The sequence below is a fragment of the Dama dama genome, chromosome 22 (genome assembly GCF_033118175.1).
Source record: "Dama dama isolate Ldn47 chromosome 22, ASM3311817v1, whole genome shotgun sequence".
In the NCBI taxonomy this organism is placed as follows: Eukaryota; Metazoa; Chordata; class Mammalia; order Artiodactyla; family Cervidae; genus Dama; species Dama dama.
Genome location: NC_083702.1, coordinates 16,934,312 through 16,958,866, shown reverse-complemented (window position 1 = coordinate 16,958,866; position 24,555 = coordinate 16,934,312). Strand labels below are relative to the sequence as shown.

Genomic DNA, 24,555 nt, shown 5'->3' with positions numbered 1-24,555 from the left:
GACCACATGAGGCTACAAAGCTTCTGCCCAATTAAGGAAACCATCAACAAAATGAAAAAGCAACCTATGGAACTAGAGAAAATATTTACATATTATATTTCTGATAAAAATTATTATCCAAAATACACAAGGAACTCACACAACTCAGTAGAAAAAATCAAACAATATGACTTTCAAAACATGGGCAGAGAACCCGATAAATATTTTTTTTTTAAAGAATACATACAACTTGCCAATAGGTACATGAAAACATGCTCAACATTATTAATCATCAGAAAATACAGATCAAAGCCACAATGAGATATGACCTCACATCTTCTAGAAAGGCTTTTATCAAAAAGAAGAAATAACAGGAGTTGACGAGAATGTGAAGAGACAGGAAAGCTTTTGCACAGTTAGAGGGAATGTAAGTTGATGCAACCCCTATGGAAACAGTATTGAGGTGCATCAAAAATTAAAAATAGAATTGCCATGTGATTCAGCAATTTCACTTTGGGGTATTCATCTGACAGAAACATTAACTTGAAAAACCAATGTTCACTGCAGCAATATTTGTTCAGTTGCTAGCTTGTGTCTGACTCTGCAACCCTATGGACTGCAGCACACCAGGTTCCTCTGTCCTTTACTATCTCCCAAAGTTTGCTCAAATTCATGTCCACTGAATTGGTGATGCTCTCACTACCTCATCCTGTGTGGCCCCTTCTCCTTTTGCCTTCAGTCTTTCTCAGCATCAGGGTATTTTCAAACAAGTCAGCTCTTCTCATCAGGTGGCCAAAGTATTGGAGCTTCAGCTTCAGCATCAGTCCTTCCAATGAATATTCAGAGTTGATTTCCTTTAGGATAGACTGGTTGGATCTCCTTGCTGCCCAAGAGACTCTCAATTCAATTCTGGCATCCAAGCACCACAATTCAAAAGCATTGACTCTTGGGTGCTCAGCTTCTTTATAATCCAACTCTCACATCCATATAGGACTAGTGAAATAAACATAACTTTGACTATATGGGCCTTTGTCTGCAAAGTGATGTCTCTGCTTTTTAATACTCTGTCTACATGTGTCATAGCTGTCCTTCCAAGGAGCAAGCCTCTTTTATTTATTTTTTTTTTCATTTATTTTTATCAGTTGGAGGCTAAATACTTTACAATACTGTAGTGGGTTTTGTCATACATTGACATGAATCAGCCATGGATTTACATGTATTCCCCATCCCGATCCCCCCTTCCACCTCCCTCTCTACCTGATCCCTCTGGATCTTCCCAGTGCACCAGGCCCGAGCACTTGTCTCATGCATCCAACCTGGGCTTGTGATCTGTTTCACTATAGATAATATACATGTTTCGATGCTGTTCTCTCAAAACATCCTACCCTCACCTTCTCCCACAGAGTCCAAAAGTCTGTTCTGTACATCTGTGTCTCCTTTTCTGTTTTGCACATAGGGTGATCATTACCATCTTTCTAAATTCCATATATATGTTTTAGTATGCTGTAATGTTCTTTATCTTTCTGGCTTACTTCACTCTGTATAATGGGCTCCAGTTTCATCCATCTCATTAGGACTGATTCAAATGAATTCTTTTTAATGGATGAGTAATATTCCATGGTATATATGTACCACAGCTTCCTTATCCATTCATCTGCTGATGGGCATCTAGTTTGCTTCCATGTCCTGGCTATTATAAACAGTGCTGTGATGAACATTGGGGTGCACGTGTCTCTTTCAGATCTGGCTTTCTCAGTGTGTAGGCCCAGAAGTGGGATTGCTGGGTCATATGGCAGTTCTACTTCCAGTTTTTTAAGAAATCTCCACACTGTTTTCCATAGCAGCTGTACTAGTTTGCATTCCCACCAACAGTGTAAGAGGGTTCCCTTTTCTCCACACCCTCTCCAGCATTTATTGCTTGTTGACTTTTGGATAGCAGCCATCCTGACTGGCGTGTAATGGTACCTCATTGTGGTTTTGATTTGCATTTCTCTGATAATGAGTGATGTTGAGCATCTTTTCATGTGTTTGTTAGCCATCTGTATGTCTTCTTTGGAGAAATGTCTGTTTAGTTCTTTGGCTCATTTTTTGATTGGGGCATTTATTTTTCTGGAATTGAGCTTCAGGAGTTGCTTGTATATTTTTGAGATTAATCCTTTGTCTGTTTCTTCATTTGCTATTATTTTCTCCCAATCTAAGGGCTGTCTTTTCACCTTGCTTATAGTTTCTTTTGTTGTGCAAAAGCTTTTAAGTTTCATTAGGTCCCATTTGTCTATTTTTGCTTTTATTTCCAATATTCTGGGAGGTGGGTCATAGAGGATCCTGCTGTGATTTATGTCGGAGAGTGTTTTGCCTATGTTCTCCTCTAGGAGTTTTATAGTTTCTGGTCTTACATTTAGATCTTTAATCCATTTTGAGTTTATTTTTGTGTATGGTGTTAGAAAGTGTTCTAGTTTCATTCTTTTACAAGTGGTTGACCAGTTTTCCCAGCACCACTTGTTAAAGAGGTTATCTTTTTTCCATTGTATATCCTTGCCTCCTTTGTCAAAGATAAGGTGTCCGTAGGTTCGTGGATTTATCTCTGGGCTTTCTATTCTGTTCCATTGATCTATATTTCTGTCTTTGTGCCAGTACCATACTGTCTTGATGACTGTGGCTTTGTAGTAGAGTCTGAAGTCAGGCAGGTTGATTCCTCCAGTTCCATTCTTCTTTCTCAAGATTACTTTGGCTATTCGAGGTTTTTTGTATTTCCATACAAATTGTGAAATTATTTGTTCTAGTTCTGTGAAAAATACAATTGGTAGCTTAATAGGGATTGCATTGAATCTATAGATTGCTTTAGGTAGAATAGCCATTTTGACAATATTGATTCTTCCAATCCATGAACATGGTATGTTTCTCCATCTGTTTGTGTCCTCTTTGATTTCTTTCATCAGTGTTTTATAGTTTTCTATGTATAGGTCTTTTGTTTCTTTAGGTAGACATACTCCTAAGTATTTTATTCTTTTTGTTGCAATGGTGAATGGTATTGTTTCCTTAATTTCTCTTTCTGTTTGCTCATTGTTAGTGTATAGGAATGCAAGGGATTTCTGTGTGTTAATTTTATATCCTGCAACTTTACTATATTCATTGATTAGCTCTAGTAATTTTCTGGTAGAGTCGAGCAAGCCTCTTTTAATCTCATGGCTGCAGTCACCATCGGCAGTGACTTTGGAGCCCAAGAAAAGAAAATCTGTTTCTACTTTCTCCCTTTTTATTTTCCATGAAGTGATGGGGCCAGATGCCATGATCTTAATTTTTAGAATGTTGAATGTTGAGCTTTAAGCCAGCTTTTTCACTCGCCTCTTTCACCCTCAACAAGAAGCTCTTTAGTTCCTCTTCTCTTTCTGCCAATAGAGTGGTATCATCTGCATATCTGAGGTTGTTGATATCTCTCATAGCAATCTTGATTTCAGCTTGTGATTCATTCAGCCTGGCAGTTCCCATGATGCACTCTACATATAAGTTAAACAAACAGGGTGACAATATACAGCCTTGATGAATTCCTTTCCCAATTTTGAACCAGTCGGTTGTTTATGTCCAGTTCCAACTGTTACTTCTTGACCTGCATACATGTTTCTCAGGAAGCACATAAGGTGCTCTGGTATTCTCCTCTCTTTAAGAATTTTCCACAGTTCATTGTGATCCACATAGTCAAAGGTTTTAGTCTAGTCAATGAAGCAGACGTTTTCCTGGAATTCTCTGGCTTACTCTATGATTCAACAAATGTTGGCAATTTGATCTCTGGTTCCTCTGCCTTTTCTAAACCCAGCTTGTACATCTTGGAAGTTCTCAATTCACTTATGCCTAGCTGAAGCCTAGCTTGAAAGACTTTGAGCATAACCTTGCTAGCATGTGAAATGAGCACAATTGTGCAGTAGTTTGAACATTTTTGGCATTGCCCTTCTTCAGGATTGGAATGAAAATTGACCTTCTCCAGTCGTGTGGCCACTGAAGAATTTTCCAAATTTGCTGATATAATGACTGCAGCACTTGAACAGCATTACTTTTTAGTATTTGATAGCAATGTATACAAGAGCCAAACAAGGTAAGTCTTCACTGATGGATGAATGGATAAAGAAAATGCAATATAGACATATATCCACCCATAAAAAAGAAGAAAATTTTGCCAGTTTCAACAAGGATGGACCTTGAGGGTATTAAGCTAAGTGAAACAAATCAGACAGAGAAAGAAAAATACCATAAAATCTCATTTATATGTGTAATCTTAAAGCAAAAAGCAAGTTCAGAGATACTGAGTAGTTGGTGGCTGCCAGAGATGGGGGATTTGGTGTGGGCAAATGTAGTCAAAGGGTATAAACTTGAGTTATAAAATTAATAGGTGAAGAGATATAACATACAGCATGGTGACTATAGTGAATACCGTACTCTCTATTTGAAAGATGATGAGAAAATACATCTTAAACACCCTCATCATATAAGAAAAATATTTAACTATATATATGGTTATGGATATAACTAGACTTACTGTAATGATCATTTATCAATATACACAAATATATAAGCATTATGTATACACAGCAAGCAATATAATGTTATGTCAATTATATCAATTAAAAACTTTCAATAAAGCAAGTTTGGAACATGTGGATTAAATTAGCTCCATCCAAACTTCATTTTATAAACTCAACTTAAACGCATCACTTAGATTTTAAAATATCAAATCTCACTAATAACACCCTACAGGTTTGGGACAGACACAGAAACAGACATGAGTCACCTGCACATGAGATGTAGGCTTCCTCCTTTGGAGAGCATGAACTGTATTTCCATGGATCAGAAGGACACTGCCAGAGAGAGGTGTCAGTTTTCCGACATTGGATTAAATCTACCCACTGGGGTCTAGAAACTTCCCTGAGACCAACAAAAGTGTTGAGACTTCCACTGTCCCCACAGCCAAGCTGTCTGCAGATGATGGACATGGTGACCTCATCCATGGGGCTGCGGCAGACACTGCCCCAGGTCCCGTTGTAGAAAACTTCCAGCCACCCAGCACACTCCTGGTCCTCGCTCACCATCCTGAGGGCCAGGAACTCTAAGATGGAAATGGAAAAGACAGGACACAGTGAGCACTGCACTCAGTGCTCCGGGTTTTCCTCTCTCCCCAAAATTGTGAACACTCATCTGTGACCCAGCTGAGGAAGCAAATCCATTAGATAACCAGAGTGAAACCTGTCTCCTTTTTATCTGACTTTGTCCATCTGTGTCTGTCTTTCTAAATATTTCTACCACCATGATGTAGTGTACATGAACTGGGAGGAAGACCAGCGTGGACACCTGCAGGGAGAGGGAGCTGACTCCTGCTTCCTGACAAAACATCTAAAAGAGTGTATGAAAGGGATGTGATGTGGACAGTGTGGAGGCAGATAGAAAATGGACCTGTGTCTGTTTCCTTATCTGGCAAAGGGGACTTTACAGATGTGATTAACGTAAGGACCTTGAGATTAACCTGAAATATGGTGGATTAACCAGATGAGCACAGTCTAATCACATTCTTAGACTCACTATCCTTTACAATGGAATACTTTTCCTCATTCTGGCTAGAGGGAGATGTGAATATGTATAACGGTTAGAGAGGTGGAGCACTGCTGGTCTGATGATGAACAGAAGTGGGTTATGAACAAAGGCAGGCAGGCAGTTTTTAGAAGCTTGAAAACACAAGAAACAGATTCTTTCCCAGAGACTCAGAAGTGATGTGACCCTACTGTAACCTTGATCTGTCCAGTTTGATTCCTGCTGGACATCCAAGCTACAGAAGTGTAAGGCAAGAAATGTGTTGTTTTAAACCATTAACTATGTGGTAATTTGTCACAAAACAACAACAACAAAAAAAAACCCTAGCATTTGGCTTTAAGAATTCTCTACCATATGTACCAGAAGAGTGAGCCCTGATTTTAAGGAAAACTGAGAAAACCTTCTGCCAGGAAACACTACTAGAAGAAAGGACCAGAATTTCAGCTGCTGCAGGAGGAAGAGAAAGCACCTCGTCTTCACGTCTGCTGGAAACACAGGCTCCGTGGGGGGAAGCCTCCTTCTCTGGTCCTTTCAGCATCTCTCCCCCAGGGTTCAGACTCCCGTCCTCCTGGGCCCCACCCATCCCCCAGCCTGTGGACAGTGTGGAGCGCTGACCTGAGCAGACGACCCCCGCGTCCTCCTTGTGTCTGCAGTCATGCCGCCCCCAGCTCCGGGAAGGGCACCTCCACACGTGGGACTCCTTTCCTGTGCAGTTCAGGTCGTCCAGCCAGATGGGCCCTGACCCTGCCCCGAAGTGAGCAGACCCCGTGGCATTGAGGGCTTCTCCACAGCCCAGCTGCCTGCACACCACGCGGGCATCATCCAGGTCCCAGCCGTCATCACAGATGGTGCCCCAGGAGCCCTGGTCAAGGATCTCCACTCTCCCGGCACAGGGACCGCCCCCGTCCACCAGGCGGAGCTGTCTGCTGTCTGAGGAGAGAGAAGTGGGACAATGGGGCGGTGACCTGGGGAATGGGAAGGGTCTTCTGTCCTGTGGGACCCTCACCTGAGCAGTAGGGGGCGCTCTCCTCTGAAGCTGCAGATCCTGCTGGTTCAGACAGGGAGTCATTGCACTGGGGCAGCACCTGGGTGTGGTTTCCTGAAGAAACAGCATTGATTAGAGGGTTGAGAGGGTTGAAGATCAAGAAACTCAGTTAAGCAAAATAATTTTTAGGAGAGGAGGGGAGTTTGGGGGGAAATGGATACATGTATATGTATGGCTGAGTCCCTGGCTATTCACCTGAAACTATAACAACATTGTCAATCGGCTAAACCCAATACAGAGTAAAAAGTTCAAAAAAAAAAAAAAAAAACAAACAATAATAATAATGACCTAGTGATGGAGCTGAGATGAAAGCTGTAACACACCAATAAAGTTACCATAATCTTAGTGCTCCCTTTCTCTATGAACAGTCCTGGTCCTGACAATACCATGATTCCTGTTTTAAGCCAAGTTTTGCCCTAAGAATGAGTTAAATAAGTTGCTCTATCCTTAATCTACCCCTAAATAGAAGAAGCAAAACAAAATCCTTTCTGAAGGATTTGTACAATTTTTTATCTACAATGTTTGTGATTTTAAAAACACTAATATAAAAGAGATCTCATGGAAAACAAGAGGAAAAAGAAACATTAAAAAAATTTCCCAGGGTATTTGGCTCTTAGAGTTACCTGACAGAGAATTTATTTTATTTATTTTTATTAATTTTTATTTGAGCATAATTGCTTTACAATGTTGTGGTAGCTTCTGCTGTCAGCAAATTTAACAAGTTATATATACAGGTACAGGTTTCCTAGGTGACTCAGTGGTAAAAAATCTGCCTGCCAAATAGGAGACTGGGCTTCCATCCCTGGTTGGGAAGACCCTCTGGGGAAAGAAATGGCAACCCACTCCAGTATTCTCACCTGGGAAATCCTATGGACAAAGGAGTGTGGCAAGCTACAGTCCATGGGGTCACAAAAGAGTCAGAAGCAATTCAGGGACCAAACAACAACAACAACACATATATATCTCCCCTCTTTCTTGGATTTACTTCCTATTTAGGTCACCACAGAGCGCTGAGTAGAGTTCCCTGTGCTATACAATAGGTTATTATTTATCTATTTTATGTGCTCAGTTCAGTCGCTCAGTCCTCTCCAACTCTTTGCGACCCCATGAACCACAGCAGGCCAGGCCTCCCTGTCCATCACCAACTCCCAGAGTCCACCCAAACCCATGTCCATTGAGTCGATGATGCCATCCAACCATCTCATCCTCTGTCGTCCCCTTCTCTTCCTGCCCTCAATCTTTCCCAGATCAGGGTCTTTTCCAATGAATGAGCTCTTCACATCAAGGGCCAAAGTATTGGAACCTCAGCTTCAACATCAGTCCTTCCAATGAACACCCAGGACTGATCTCCTTTAGATGGACTGGTTAGATCTTCTTGCAGTCCAAGGGACTCTCAAGAGTCTTCTCCAACACCACAGTTCAAAAGCATCAATTCTCCTGTGCTCAGCTTTCTTTATAGTCCAACTCTCACATCCATATGTGACCACTGGAAAAACCATAGCCTTGACTAGACAGACATTTGTTGGCAAAGTTTACGTGTGAGTGTATGCTAAGTCACTTCAGTCATGTCTGACTCTGTGACACTATGGATTGTAGCCCATCAGGCTCCATGTCTATGGGATTCTCCAGGCAATATCTATTTTATACTTAGTATCAATACTGTAGGGCTTCTGAGTCTGATGGCTCAAGCAGTAACGAATCCACCTGCAATGTGAGAGACCTGGGTTTGATCCTTGTGTTGGGAAGCTCCCCTGGAGGAGGGTATGGCAACCCACTCCACAATTCTATCCTGGAGAATCCCCATGGACAGAGGAGCCTGGCAGGCTACAGTCCATGGGGTTGCAAAGAGTCAGATATGACTCAGCGACTAAGTGCCCAGCACAGCACATCAGTAGTGTATATATGTCAACCTCAATGTCCCAGGTCATCCCACTCTTCATTTCCCCTCTTAGTATCCATATGATGTTCTCTATATTGGTGTCTCTATTTCTGCTTTGCAGTAAGTTCATCTCTACCATTTTTTTAGATTCCACATATAAGTATTGTTATACAATATTTGCTTTTCTTTTTCTGATTTACTTCATTCTACATAACAATCCTATTTCAAATCCTAAAAGATGATGCTGTGAAAGTGCTGAATGCAATACGCCAGCAAATTTGGAAAACTCAGCAGTGGCCACAGGACTGGAAAAGGTCAGTTTTCATTCCAATCCCAAAGAAGGACAATGCCAAAGAATGCTTAAACTACCACACAACTGGACTCATCTCACAAACTAGCAAAGTAATGCTCAAAATTCTCCAAGCCAGGCTTCAACAACATGTGAACCATAAATTCCCAGATGTTCAAGCTGGTTTTAGAAAAGGCAGAGGAACAAGAGATCAAATTGCCAACATCCACTGGATCATCGAAAAAGCAAGAGAGTTTGAGAAAAAAAACATCTATTTCTGCTTTATTGGCTATGCCAAAGCCTTTGACTGTGTGCATTACAATAAACTGTGGAAAATTTCAAAAGAGATGGGAATACCAGACCACCTGACCTGCCTCTTGAGAAATCTGTATGCAGGTCAGGAAGCAACAGTTAGAACTGGACATGGAGCAGACTGGTTCCAAACAGGAAAAGGAGTACATCAAGGCTGTATATTGTCACCCTGCTTATGTAACTTATATGCAGAGTACATCATGAGAAATGCTGGGCTGGATGAAGCACAAGCTGGAACCAAGATTGCCAGGAGAAATATCAATAACCTCAGATATGCAGATGACACCACCCTTATGGCAGAAACTGAAGAAGAACTAAAGAGCCTCTTGATGAAAGTGAAAGAGGAGAGTGAAAAAGTTGGCTTAATGCTCAATAGTCAGAAAACAAAGATCATGGCATCCGGTCCCATCACTTCATGGCAAAGAGATGGGGAAACAGTGGAAACAGTGGCTAACTTTATTTTTTTGAGCCCCAAAATCACTGTAGATGTTGACTGTAGCCATGAAATTAAAAGACACTTACTCCTTGGAAGAAAAGTTATGAACAACCTAGATAGCATATTAAAAAGCAGAGACATTACTTTGCCAACAAAGGTCTATCTAGTCAAGGCTGTGGTTTTTCCAGTGGTCATGTATGTATATGAGAGTTGGACTATAAAGAAAACTGAGCATCAAAGAATTGATGCTTTTGAACTGTGGTGTTGGAGAAGACTCTTGAGAGTCCCTTGGACTGCAAGGAGACCTAATCAGTCCATCCTAAAGGAGATCAGTCCTGAATGTTCACTGAAAGGACTGATGCTACAGCTGAAGCTCTAGTACTTTGGCCACCTGATGTGAAGAACTGACTCATTGGAGAAGACAGACCCTGATGCTGGGAAAGATTGAGGGCAGGAGGAGAAGGGGACAACAAAGGATGAGGTTGCTGGACGGCATCACCAACTCAGTGGACATGAGTTTGAATAATCTCCGGGAGTTGGTGGTGGACAGGGAGGCCTCTCGTGCTGCAGTCAATGGGGTCGCAAAGAGTCGGACATGACTGAGTGACTGAACTTAACTGAACCGAGCATAACAATCTCTAGTTCTATCCATGATTCTGCAAATGACACAGCTTTATTCTTTTATGACTGAGTAATATTCCATTTTATATATGTACAACATCTTCTCTATCCATTCCTCCTGTGAGGGACATTTAGGTTGCTTCCGTGTCCTGGCTGTTGTAAATAGTGCTGCAGTGAACATCAGGACGAATGTGTCTTTTTGAATGATGATTTTCTCCAGGTACCTGCCCAGGAGTGGGATTGCTGAGTCTTACGATAGCTCTACCTTTAGTTTTTTTGAGGAACCTCCATACTGTTCTCCATAGTAGTTGTGCCAGTTTACATACCCATATGTAGGAGGAGTCCCTTTTCTGCACATTCTCTCCAGCATTTATTGTTTATAGATTTTTTAATGATAGACATTCTGAATGGTGTGAAATAATACCTGACTGCAGTTTTGCATCTCTCTGAAACTCCAGTACTTTGGTCACCACATGCGAAGAGTTGACTCATTGGAAGAGACCCTGATGCTGGGAGGGATTGGGGGCAGGAGGAGAAGGGGACAACAGAGGATGAGATGGCTGGATGGCATCACCAACTCGATGGGCATGAGTTTGAGTAAACTCCAGGAGTTGGTGATGGACATGGGGGTCTGGTGTGCTGCGGTTCATGGGGTCGCAAAGAGTCAGACATGACTGAGCAACTGAACTGAATATTTAGTGATGTTGAACATCTTTCCATGTATTTGTTAGCTATCTGTATGTCTGGAGAAATGTCTATTTAGGTCTTTTTCCCATTTTTTAATTGAGTTGTTTGGTTTGTTGATATTGAGTTGTTTGTGCATTTTCAAGATTAGTCGCTTGTTAGTTGCTTCATTTTAGTTGCAAATATTTTCTCCCATTCTGACAATTGTCTTTTTGTTCTGTTTATGGTTTCCTTTGCTATGCAAAAGCTTTTAAGTTTAACTGGGTCCTATTTGTTTATTTTTGTTTTTATTTTCTTTAGAAAGTTGGTCAAAAAAGATCTTGTTGAAATTTATGTCAAAGAATCTTCTGCCTATGTTTTCCTCTAAGAGTTTTATAGTCTGACAGAGTATTTAAATAGCCATGATTAAAGTGCTCCAAGAATTAATTAACAAGATGTGTGTCTTGGCAGAGAAATGATAACAAAAGCAAATGAAAATTCTACAGCTGAAAAAGTTAACAGCTGAAATTAAGAACTAGAGAATGAGTCTATCAGCACATTAGATCAATATAAAGTAGAAATAGTAAAATGGAAGATGAGAGGACAAGTGTTCCTCTATATAGAAAAGCTGATCACATGGTAAGTGCCTGGTTAACAATACTGTATAACAAAGTTTCCCCCCACACTTAGCAGTTGAAGGATTTTTTTTTTAATTTTAATCACGATTTTCTGGTCAGTGATTTGGGAAAGACTCAACTTGGCAGTTCTATCTTTGGAGTTTCTCATGTGGTTGCACTTAGATGTTATCTGGGGCTGATACCTCTAAAGGTTTGATTGAACTGTGATTATGTAAGGAAATTCCCTGAAGTATTTTTTTTGTTGTTGGGGAAGGGGACGGATAAAGGAGCATCCTGTCTGCAACTTAATCCAGAAAGATTTTACATGCTCAGGGGGAAAATGGGGCAGGAGAGAAACAAAGAAGGAGAGAGAGGGAAAGCTAGAGCAAGACAGAGAAAAAGAGAGAAAAGAGTGAGAGAGAGAGGGAGAGGAAAGAAACAAAGAAGGATTAAAGCAAAATATTAACCTAACATTTGGGGAATCCAGATAAAGTTCAGAGAGAATTCATTCCTAGAAAACCTTCACTAAAGGAAATACTAGTAACATCAAACCCATAAAATGCCTAGGAGAAAACCTAGGTAAAGATGTGCAAAATCTGAGAGAAATTCAAGACCTAACTGAATGAAAGGATATATGTTGCCAATGAATTGGGAAACTCAATGTTATCAAAATAAATTATTCTCAAATTTATATACAGATTAAAGCTAACCTCAATAAAATTCCCTGATGCTTTTGTGTGTGAAACATGACAATATAATTCAAAATTTATGTTGTTGTTCAGTCACTCAGTCATGTCTGACTCTTTGCAACCCCACGGACTGCAGCAAGCCAGGCTTCCCTGTCCATCACCAACTCCCAGAGTTTACCCAAACTCGTGTCCATTGAGTCAGTGATGTCATCCAACCATCTCATCTTCTGTTGTCCCCTTCTCCTCCTGCCTTCAATCTTTCCCAGCATCAGGGTCTTTTCTAGTGAGTCAACTCTTCACATCAGGTGGCAAAGTATTGGAGCTTCAGCTCAAAAATGTATACAAAATACAAAAACCAAGAATGGCCAAGGCAGTTAGCAAGAACAACAACAACATAACTTCTTTAAATTAAAGTTACCCAGATTTACTATGTGTGCTCAGTCACTCAGTCATTTCCAATTCTTTGTGACCCAGTAGACCATAGCCCGCCAAGCTCCTCTCTCCGTGGGGACTCTCCAGGCAAGGATACTGGAGTCGGTTGCCATGCCCTTCTCCAGGGGATCTTCCCAACCCAGGGATCAAACCCAGGTCTCCCGCCTTGCAGACAGATTCTTTACCATCTGAGCCACCAGGGAAGTTTCAAGATTTACTATAAAGTTACAATAATTAAGAAAACGTGGGGAAAAAAAAGAAAACGTGTGACAGGTGCAAGGATAGACAAATGACACAGTGGAACAGAATAGAGAGTCTAAAAGAAGTACTCAGACATATGTGCCCTTTCGTTCTTCACGAAGGTGGCACTGCAGTAGGGAATAGTCTTTCCAGAAAAAGACTTTGAGTCAACTGGATGCCCATATGAAAGCATGACCCTTGACCTTTATCCTACACAGTTATCAATCCTAGAAGCAGTGTATAATTATATGCAAAAGAAAAGTAATTACACTTCTGTGAGATACTCTCAGAGAACATTTTTGTGATTTTGGAGTAGACAAAGTTCTTTCTAGAAGGATATAAGGAGCTCTGTGGACTGCAACAATGGACTGGTTGAAAACTGAGACAGAAGTACGTCAAGGTTGTATATTGTCACTCTGCTTATTTAACTTCTATGCAGAGTACATCATGTGAAATGCTGGGATGGATGCAGCATAAGCTGGAGTCAAGATTGCTGGGAGAAATACCAATAACCTCAGATATGCAGATGACACCACCCTTATGGTAGAAAGTGAAGAGGAATTAAAGAGCCTCTTGATGAAAGTGAAAGAGGTGAGTGAAAATGTTGGCTTAAAACTCAACATTCAGAAAACGAAGATCATGGCATCTGGTCCCATCACTTCTTGGCAAATAGATGGGGAAACAATGAAAACAGTGACAGACTTTATTTTCTTGGACTCCAAAATCACTGCAAATGGTGACTGCACCCATGAAATTAAAAGATGCTTGCTTCTTGGAAGAAAAGCTATGACAAACCTAGACAGCATATTAAAAAGCAGAGAAGTTACTTTGCCAACAAAGGTCCAACAAAGCTATAGCTTTTCCAGTAGTTATGTATGGATGTGAGAGTTGGACCATGAAGAAAGCTGAGCGCTGAAGAATTGATGCTTGTGAACTGTGGTGTTGGAGAAGACTCTTCAGAGTCCCTTGAACATCAAGGATATTAAACCAGTCAATCCTAAAGGAAAGCAGTCCTGAATATTCATTGGAAGGTCTGATGCTGAAATTGAAGCTCTAATACTTTGGCCACATGATGGGAAGAACTGACTCATTGGAAAAGACCCTGATGCTGAAAAATATTGAAGGCAGGAGGAGAAGGAGATGACAGAAGATGAGATGATTGGGTGGTATCCCCAACTCAATGGATATGAGCTTTGAGCAAGCTGCAGGAGATAATGAAGGACAGGGAAGCTTGATGTGCTGCAGTCCATGGGGTCACAAAGAGTCAGACATGACTGAGCAACTGAACTGAACTGACTGACTGAAGGAGCACTACATGTACAGTAAAAAAGGTGACAAGTCAAGCTTAAGATTAGTAACTTGGCTCACTGAAGTACAGCATACCTTTAAGAAAATAAAAATATAAGACAGAATTAAACACACAAAAAACATAATAAATATTTGTTCCAAAAGTCATCATCATGGTAGTTTGCACCATTGTATTTGTAATAGTCAAAACCTGGCAACAAACTTAAATCTCTGCCATTAGTTGAATGGATCAACGCATGGTCATGTGATAATTCAAAGGAATACTCTAACATAATAAAAATGAATACAGTGTTGCCATAAACAACATCATGAGTGAATTTCAAACACAGCTTGAAATCAAAGAAATTAGACACGAAAGAAAACATTCTGTATGGTTATACATAAAGTTCAAAAACTGACAAATTATTCTATGGCAGTACAAGTCTTAGGTAAGCAGTCTTCCCTGGAGAGGAGGAGGACACATTTGTTGGGAGGCAATAGTGATTCTGTGATGCTGTGAATGTTCTCTTTGTAGATCTGGGTTGGGGAACATGACCTAGGTATACACTTACTGTTTGTACTTTGTTCTCTATTATTATCCTTAAATAATAATGTTTCATAAAAATATTATTCATCTGAGTATTTCTTTCCCTGACATAGCACTTCTTAGCATTTCTTAGCACTTCTTTCCCTTGAAAAAATGAGTGAACAATGAGAAGGTTATGGAGCAGGACCTTAACGGAGCCTTCTCAGGACAGCCCACCCTCATGTCCTCCACTTGCTTCTGTCTGTAGAAAATCCTTAGCCAAAGAATAAATTTAATCACAGAAATGAAAACATTTCAGAAACAAAGGAAAACCGTCAAATAGGATAAAATAATAATAGTTTAACCCTAAACAAAGTCAAGGATTTTTAGTTCCTCCTCATAGGCTATAGCTAACATTCTGAGCCATATCCTTTGAGCTGTTGTGCAGATACTGAAATCCCAACCAGGTGGTAGAAGTAAATTACATGATGACCAGATTAGTGGGGTGCCATTTCCTTCTCCAGAGGATCTTCCCAACCCAGGGATCAAACCTGAGTCTCTTGCATTGCAAGCAGATTCTTTACGATCTGAGTCAACAGGGAAGCCCATAATCTTCTTCATCTTACACAATTCCAAGAATCGGCCTCAAGGAAATGGGAACAGACCGACACTAGAACTGATTATTGACTGTATTCCAAACAATAAAGGTGACACTGATCAGACCTATTTCAAGATGACTGCCGGAGCTAGCTGTGCTTTTCTGCAGATAACCTGTCCCCTGCCTCCACCTGTGCACTCCTGAAATTCCCATTTAAAAACTCTCGCCCCTGATCAGCAATGGGGAGCTGGTTCTTTGTTACATTAGTCCTCTGTCTCTCAGAACTGCTGGTTTCTTCAATAAAGCTGTCTTTAGTTTTACCCCACGTTTGTCTCTCAGTGTTAGATTCTTGAGTAATGAGCAGCTGAAACCTGAGTTCAGTAACAAGAGTAAACATTTCACTACAGAATATCTTTCTTTTTAAGCCTGTTTTCCCTTACTCACTGCTCTGGGGAAATTTCACCCCAGGAGCATCCTAAGTACAGTAGCCCTTCCCTGTCTTACCTGAGCAGATCACAGAGGCCGTGTTGCCATGGGAACAGTCAGGAACACCCAGGGCAGTCACAGGGCAACTCCACAGGAAGGACTCAGCCCCTGAGCAGTGAAATCGGGCTTTCCAGAGTGGATCACTTCCTTCTGCTCCGTTTGGGGTGGAGATGGCAACGCCACAGCCGAGCTGACGACAGACAACATTGGCATTGGCCAGACTCCAGTGGGAGGCACAGAGAGCTCTCCATTGTCCAGAAATATTCATCTCCACCCGCCCCTCACACTGAGAGGTGCCATTTTTCATAAGCCGGACATCTGTGTACACTGATATAAAAAGACAGGATTTCAGCAAAATCTGATTTCTTTTTTAGCTTGAACTGAGTGTACATAGAGGCTAAGTCCTGACATGCATCTCACCTGAACAGACAACCTGAGCAACTCCACTGTGGTGACACCTGCCCCCTGGACAGGGCGCTCTGGGGCAGACCCGGAGCTCAGGCTCCTCCCCTTCACATCTGAACTCTTCAGCCTGGACCCAGTCATTGGACTCTCCGAAGAGCTCATGTCCCAGGACAGACACAGCCTTGCCACATCCCAGCTCTGCACAGATGACCTGGGCAGTGGGGAGTGTGAAGTTCCCATCAGACACTGGGGTCCAGGCTTCTCCAGAATGCACTTCTACTCGCCCTGAGCAGGGTCCATCCCCTCCAGCCAGACGCACAAATCCTAAGAGAAACAGAGAACAACAAACCCAGTGAGTGTTCATCAACCTGGCTTGACAGTTCGAAACAACATCTCACAGGCAATGGTGGGAAAGCTTTTTTTCCAACTGTGGAATAAGAAGGGATAAGAAGAGAGAATTTGCCTGTCATTGTCAAACTGCATTTTCATGAGCAAGTTTCTGAAGAGATATCCAGAAGGACTGAAGGATCAGTTAGGAATGGCTGAATCCCAAGAATATATATTTTGGTTAGGAATGTTAATTCCTCTCTGGGGACCTGGAAACTACAGTGCCCAAAGAAACTGCACAGTGGTAGACATTCAAACTTGGGTACAGAGCTGAACTGAGAGTTAAAAAGGTCCATGGGATTCAAGAGGTTAGAGGTCTAAGAGACAGAGAGGTTTAGAAGTTTAGAGGACCATCCTGAGATTTCTGAGGCTAAAATTCTAGCCAGTTTTCTCTCAGAGTCAATATTCAAGTCACTGAGGACGGGAAAATCACACAGGCTGGATCTGAGTGCAGGTATTATAATCTAATTGTGAAAGAAGTTGTCCACTGGTAAGTTTAGAAGTGACAAAAGCTCAGAGAGTCATAGGAAAGGGAGGGAATGGTCCAAGCCATCTTTCTTAAAAACCTAGGATTTATCAAGACACCTGGGAGAAAGTGAGGTCTCAGTGGAATTATGCAAGACAATTGAGTTAGTTGATTACTTCATACTAGACATGAGATTCTCAGCAAAAGTGAAAGAGTAATAATAATTTAATATATTCTAACCTTATCTATATGCTAACTGCATATGCTTTTCCTACTTGGATTTCTGAGATAAGAAGCCAGCAAGCTATAAAAAAGGAGAATGAGAGGAAGACAGCAGACAGCAAACAAGCCATATATACTTTTGAGATTTCTAAATTGCAAAAGCCTCAATAGAAATGAAACAGAGAAAGATTTGGGGAAAAAAGACTTGTTCAACAAGATTTTAACACTTTTTATCCCCTGTGCTCCTCCCATTTGCCACATAACCCTGCTACCCTTTCCCATTTCTCCCAATGCAGAAAAGAAAAAACAAGCTTAAGAGCTACAAATAGATGTAAAGGAGACTCCAAAAGGAAAGAACTTCTGTAGGGAGTCAGGTGGAGTGAGTGGTAGGTTAAACGGAGAGTGGATGGAGTACGAGAGAGAGACCAAAGAAAAGACTGATGAAAATGTTTCATCCTTCAGAGACCATATTTTGGATGGGGAAAAGGTAATCCAATAGGAAAAAACCTGCACATCATAAAGAACAACTTTTAAAGTAATTTTCCTGGTTTCTGAGTGTGCTCATGATTATTCATGTACATGGTGGAATTTGTTCTGGTGAAGGACTCTGATTGCATAAGTGTGTGAACTTTGAAGTCTCAAAAAGAATGATGTAACAGAATAAAAATCTACTATAGAGAGCAGGCGGAGAAGGCAATACCAACCCATTCCAGTGTTCCTGCCTGGAGAATCCTAGGGACGGGGGAGCCTGGTGGGCTTCCATCTATGGGCTCGCACAGAGTCGGACACCATGGAAGTAACTCAGCAGCAGCAGTAGCAGCATAGAAAGCAGGAGAGAACAGAAAAGGCACTGCAGAAATTAAAGAATTGAAGGATTAGCTTGACCACTCATACAAGAATGAATAATGAGAGAGAGGAAGATCTGCTTGCCTTTTATCATTTATCCATTTCCATCTCCCCAGAGAGGCCCAGGTTAGGACCCCTAATTTATTCTGGCTGGGAGTTTGGTCACAGGCTACACATCCTACATAAAGTGTTTTTATTTAACTGGTTCTTGTTGTTGTTGTTGCCCAGTCACTCAGTCATGTCCGACTCTTTGCTACCTCAAGGACTGCGGAATGACAGGCTTCCCTGTCCTTCACTATCTCCATGAGTTTACTCAAACTCATGTCCATCGAGTTGGTGATGTCATCTAACCATCTCATCTTCTGTCGCCCCCTTCTCCACCAGCCTCCAATCTTTCCCACCATCAGGGTCTTTTCCAATGAATCAGTTCTTCATATCAGGTGGCCAAAGTATTGGAGCTTCAGCTTTGGCATCAGTCCTCTCAGTGAATATTCAGGGTTGTTTTCCTTTAGGATTGAGTGGTTTGATCTCCTTGCAGTCCAAGGGACTCTCAAGAGTCTTCTCCAACACCACAGTTCAAAAGCATCAGTTTTGCAGTGTTCAGCCTTCTTTATGGTCTAACTCTCACATCCATACATGACTATTGAAAAAAACCATAGCTTTGACTAGATGGACCTTTGTCTCAAAGTAATGTCTCTGTTTTTTAATATACTGTCTAGGTTTGCCATAGCTTTTCTTCCAAGGAACAAGCATCTTTTAATTTCATGACTGCAGTCACTGTCCAGAGTGATTTTGGAGCCCAAGACAATAAACTCTGTCACAGTTTTCATTTTTTCCCCATCTTTTTATCATGAAGTGATGGGACAGGATCCATAATCTTAGTTTTTTTCAATGCTGAATTTCAAGTCAGCTTTTTCACTCTCCTCTTTCACTTTCATCAAGAAGCTATTTAGATCCTCTTCACTTTCTGCCATTTAGGGTGATGTCATCTGCATATCCGAGGTTGTTGATATTGTTATATTAATTGCATGAGATTAAAAATTTAGAAAGACAAAGAGAGAAGTGTTTCTTGTATTCTGTTTTATATACCCTGATAAAAGTTAAATATTCAGACATGTGCTGGATAATCAATAAAGTCTTAGGATATATTAGGATAGAGACTTCTGAGACATATTATTTCTTTTTCACTTTCTACTTGATTTTAAAATTTACATGGAAGAATAAGTGTGTGAAAATTCCAAGAAAATTATTAAATAGAAGGCTGATGTGATGAGTAAAGATATTAAATATAATAAAGATATATCTTTGTCTGGTCTCTTGCTGTGTAGACGTCTTGTGTCCTTAGGCACACACAGCATCTTCCACACCACACCTGGACCCTCAGTGCTGCTCAGAGACCTCACAGTTGCCTTCATCAGCTCCCATTGCCATTCCCCTTCGTCCCAGCTACTGTAAAACCTGCTCCACCTTCTTCAAAAACTATGTTTGTCCTCTTGCTCCAAATAAGCCCCCAAACACAAGTCTCTTATATCTTTGAAACCATCAAATATAAACTACATAATCTCTTATCATAAAACACAGAAATTCATGTTTTATTACCTCCACCTTTGACTTGCCAGTGCATGGCTAAGTGTTCCTCCAAAGTTTGCATTTATACAGATATCTTAAAAGAAAAATCGGGAAGAGAGACTTTTCTAGTAACAACGAAAGAATATATGACCCAGAGCATTTCATTCACAGCTCTCTAGTTCTACCATCAAAGAACTATGAACCGTTACATCTAAATTTGCAAAGGAAACTTGAAATCTGGCACAAATCCATAAGAATCTTTGATTTGTTAAACGATATCCCTTTAGGGATCACCTCTATATATGTAAATGATATCCTCCTATAGTAAGAGTAGCCTCCACTCCTACTAGCCTAGTGCAAAATAATGTCTCACATTGTTTGTACAGAAACAACTCCACCCAGGAAAGTACATCCTCATTTTTGTCCCTCCTTCTCATAGCCTCCCTGTGCAAAGAGAATGTGTATGTGGCACTTAGCAAATGTTTCACTGTTACAAAAAGTGAATTAAAAAAAAATGAGGATTTATTTTAATTGGGAGAATAAATAAAGCTACTTCAGTGTCAGGTAAGTCCACTGGAGAAGAAAAGAATAGCAGAGATTTGTAAGAGGAAAGTAAATGAAGCTCATCACTCACAGCCACAGTGCACTCAGGGAGGATGGGGAGGTGCCTCAGTCCTCTCTAGCCCACCTATCTCCTATTGCCCTGCTGATCAGACACCAGCTCTCTTGGAACTTTCCATTTTCTCAGCCGGTGGACAAAGAACTGACCATACCTGAGCAGATGACTCCTGCATCTTCTTGATGATTGCAGTTGTGTTGCCGCCATCCCCAGGAAGGGCACCTCCACACTTGGGACTCCTCTCCTCTGCAGTTCACTTCATCCAGCCAGATGGGCCCTGATCCCGCCCCGAAGTAAGAAGAGATAGGGGCATCCAGGGCTTCTCCACAGCTCAGCTTCCTGCACACCACGCGGGCATCGTCCAGGTCCCAGCCGTCGTCATCACAGATGGTGCCCCAGGAGCCCTGGTCAAGGATCTCCACTCTCCCGGCGCAGGGACCGCCCCCGTCCACCAGGCGGAGATGTCTGCTGTCTGAGCAGAGAGAAACAGGACGATGGGGTGATGACACCAGGGGTTGAGAAGGGTCTTCTGTCCTGTAGGACCCCCACCTGAGCAATAGGGGGCGCTCTCCTCTGAGGCTGCCGACCCTGCTGCTTCAGACACAGAGTCGTTGCACTGGGGCAGCAGCTGGGTCTGGTTTTTTATACCAGTGGCAAGAGAATAATAAGGTTGAAAAATAGGAAGAAAATAAAACAGGAAATATTAAGTTGAAAACACTCTAGTGAGCAGTCTGAGACAGAAGGTGGTATGAAGTCCTATCAGAGTTAACATTCTGATCTGTAGTTCTGCACAGCATCAGAGAAAGATGTACAGAAAATGTTAGTGTCTCTATCGGGAGTAGTTAAATGAGTTGAGAGTCACTGGAATGAGCTGGCAGCTGGAAGGATTCCTTTCAAAGCACACACATTTTGACCCCGTGGACCTAAGAGTTAAAGGGGTTGAGTAAAGGGAGTGGCATCAGGAACTGGCCTTATCAGATGCCTCAGATAGCAATCATGAATCCTCTACCATTAGAATCCTTCTCCCTGGTATAGTCATTCAGAACTGAAAAACAAATGGATTCTGTGATATCTTGGTTTACCTCCAGAATATTTCATTTGCAGTTCTAAGCTTCAGACTTCAGATCTGAATACTTACTTTCAAACAATGTGATCTCTTTGAGTAGACTGAACAACTTTGAATGGAGATGATATCATTGACACTGGCCAGATTCCACTGGGAATCATAGAATGTTGCTTCTTCTCCCCCAAAATAATATAATCCCTCCTTGGACTTTGTATCAAGAATCTCTGTTATTCAAATTTTGGAGTTATGTGATATTTAGGGGCAAACAGTGTGTGTGTTTGCTTAGTCACTTCAGTCATGTCCAACTCTTTAAGACCCTATGAACTGTAGCCCACCAGGTTCCTCTGCCCATCGGATTCTCCAGGCAAGAATATTGGAGTGGGTTGCCATGCCCTCCTCCATGGGATCTTCCTGGCCCAGCGATCTAACCAGTGTCTCCTGCATTGCAGGTGGATTCTTTACAGCTGAGCCACCAGCGAAGTCCTTCTAGTTCTATCACTGAGCCGAAATAGGTTACATTCCTGCAAGCCCTTGAACAAATAACATTAACAGGCTCACTGTATTCTCCTCTCCTTTTATACATAAAAGTGATGTAAAGAAAGGTTAAAGAAAGTCCATCAGTGTTGCACTTTAAGTAAATGATGAAATAGAGAATTAAACCTAAAATTTTCCACTTCTACGGAGAATGGAGGAGTTCACAGCAGGCCAATGTGTTTTGCTGGGTCTTGCTGGCTACAACTTTAAAAGCTGGAAAATGTTTTTTAAGAAACAGTAAATGCATTCAACATTTGTTGACACAACATGGACTAAATATGCTAAAATTCGAAAGAGTGGATACTATTTCAATGTTAGCCAAGGATCTATAGCTTCTTTTTCTCTGGAAATTTGCCGATTCATTGCATAATTTAATGATTCAGAATCTGGGCTTGGGCAAGCAGAGGACTATTGTTGTGACAGGAAGCCAGCATAATTTGGGAGTTACCTGGTGCTGAAGTGACAAAATTAGAGTCTTGAGAGCTTCTCTCACACAGCACGTTTTCTCCTTAGATCTGCCCAGTATATCATCTGCGAAGGACAGGAGTCTAAAGAACTATATAAAACACTTGAAAAGTAGAGTCTTTCTCATTCTCTTGGTTACTGAGCTAGCAAAGAATCCAGGCTCTGAACTGAAATCTCTGAAAGTCCATGTCATAAGGACAGAGAAATCAGAGGTGAACTGAGTGCTACCAAAACTGCGACCCACACTTGTTACAGCTCAGTTTTAGGTTATATTTAGATGTCTGAGTGATACACACCCCTTTCCCCTATCTGCCTAGCAAAACAAAGGGTAAATCCTTTCAGGTGTTAGAAAATGTATCAGAAGTATCTTACTTTTTCACATATAATTTATAGCATTCAATAAAAAATGACATGACATTTGACAAGTTAGGATAACATGACAAATGACCAAAGTGAAAAAAAGAGATAAGAGAATGCAGAGACACACATCATAGAAATGTATAAAGATTTTTACTACCATCAATGTATTTAGGGGGAAAGAGAGAAGGAGAGAATATACAATTAAAAAGATGAAAAAAATTAACAAATAATCATAAACAAATAAAAATAGCAATGGAACCATTGCCAACCTAAAATAAAATATCTAGGATTAAAAAGTGAATGAATAAGACAAACGAATTTTAGATAGAACTTAGAATATAGTGATTTAGAGGAGTCCTAAAGATGAGAGATGAGAAGGAAAAGAAAGAGTAGGAGACAGAGAAGAGATACAGAGACAGACAGACAGAACTACAGAAGTCATATTTGAAGATATAATGATAGAGAATTTTTTAAAAATATAAATGGAAGAGTATGAAAACCCCCACTCCTAGTAAAGCTGCTGAAAATCAAAAGGAAAAAGGGAAATCTGGAATAATAACACATTTATTAATACTAAAGGAAGAAAAAAAAGGGGGGGAGAAAAAGGAACATAAAGCATGTGGATCAATCAAAAGCAAATGGCAGATACCAACACATCAACATTAGTAATTGCATTTACAGTAAATGGATTAAGATAAAACAAAACTGACATGAATGTTATTTGCAAAATGATCACCTTATGTTATGAAAACAAAGAGAGGTTGAAAGTAAAATGATGGGGAAATGTACTAGCTGTAAGAAAACTGGAGTAGCTTTATCAGTGTCCCAGGAAGCAGACTCTAGAAAAGATACACGACTTGAGAGTAGTGCTGAGGGAAGGCGTCGGGGCAGACGGACCGAAACCACAACCACAGACAACCAGCCGATCTGATCACAGGACCACAGCCTGTCTAACGCAATGAAACTAGGCCATGCCATGTGGGGCCACCCAAGACGAATGGGCCATGGTGGAGAGCTCGGACAGAATGTCGTCCATGGGGGAAGGGAATAGCGGAATGGTGAAACACTGCAGTATTCTTGCCTTGAGAACACCATGAGCAGAATGAAAAGGCAAAATGATAGGACACTGAACGATGAACTCGCCGGGTCAGTAGGTGCCCAATATGCTACTGGAGATCAGTGGAGAAATAACTCCAGAAAGAATGAAGGTACAAAGCCAAGGCAAAAACAATACCCACTTCTGGATGTGACTGGTGATAGAAGCAAGGTCCAATGGTGTAAAGAGCAATATTGCATTGAACGTGGAATGTTAGGTCCATGAATGAAGGGAAATTGGAAGTGGTCAAAGAGGATATGGCAAGAGTGAACGTCAACATTCTAGGAATCGGTGAACTAAAAAGGACTGGAATGGGTGAATTTAACTCAGATGGCCATTATATCTACTACTGTGGGCAAGAATCCCTTAGAAGAAATGGAGTAGCCCTCATAGTCAACAAAAGAGTCCAAAATGCAGTACTTAGGTGCAATCTCAAAAACAACAGAATGATCTCTGTTCATTTCCAAGGCAAACCATTCAATATCACGGTAACCCAAGTCTATGCCCCAACCAGTAATGCTGAAGAAGCTGAAGTTGAACGGTTCTATGAAGACCTAGCTGACCTTTTAGAACTAACACCCAAAAAAGATGTCCTTTTAATTATAGGGGACTGGATTGCAAAAGTACAAAGTCAAGAAACACCTGGAGTAACAGGCAAATTTGACCTTGGAGTACAGAATGAAGCAGGGCAAAGGCTAATAGAGTTTTGCAAAGAGACCACACTGATCATAGCAAACACCCTCTTCCAACAACACAAGAGAAGACTCTACACATGGACATCACCAGATGGCCGACACCGAAATCAGATAGATTATATTCTTTGCAGCCAAAAATGGAGAAGCTCTAG

General features: G+C 41.1%; 1 protein-coding gene across 1 annotated transcript in view; it reads right to left on the bottom strand.

Moving 5' to 3' along the window:
* LOC133043047 (uncharacterized) overlaps positions 1-24,555 on the bottom strand; it is a 121,186-nt gene that overhangs the window by 73,421 nt on the left and 23,210 nt on the right. The window contains 6 exon segments of the mRNA XM_061123936.1: positions 4,760-5,074; positions 6,169-6,483; positions 6,560-6,652; positions 15,692-16,000; positions 16,094-16,402; positions 20,342-20,659. Coding sequence (XP_060979919.1) covers positions 4,760-5,074; positions 6,169-6,483; positions 6,560-6,652; positions 15,692-16,000; positions 16,094-16,402; positions 20,342-20,659 — 1,659 coding nt within the window.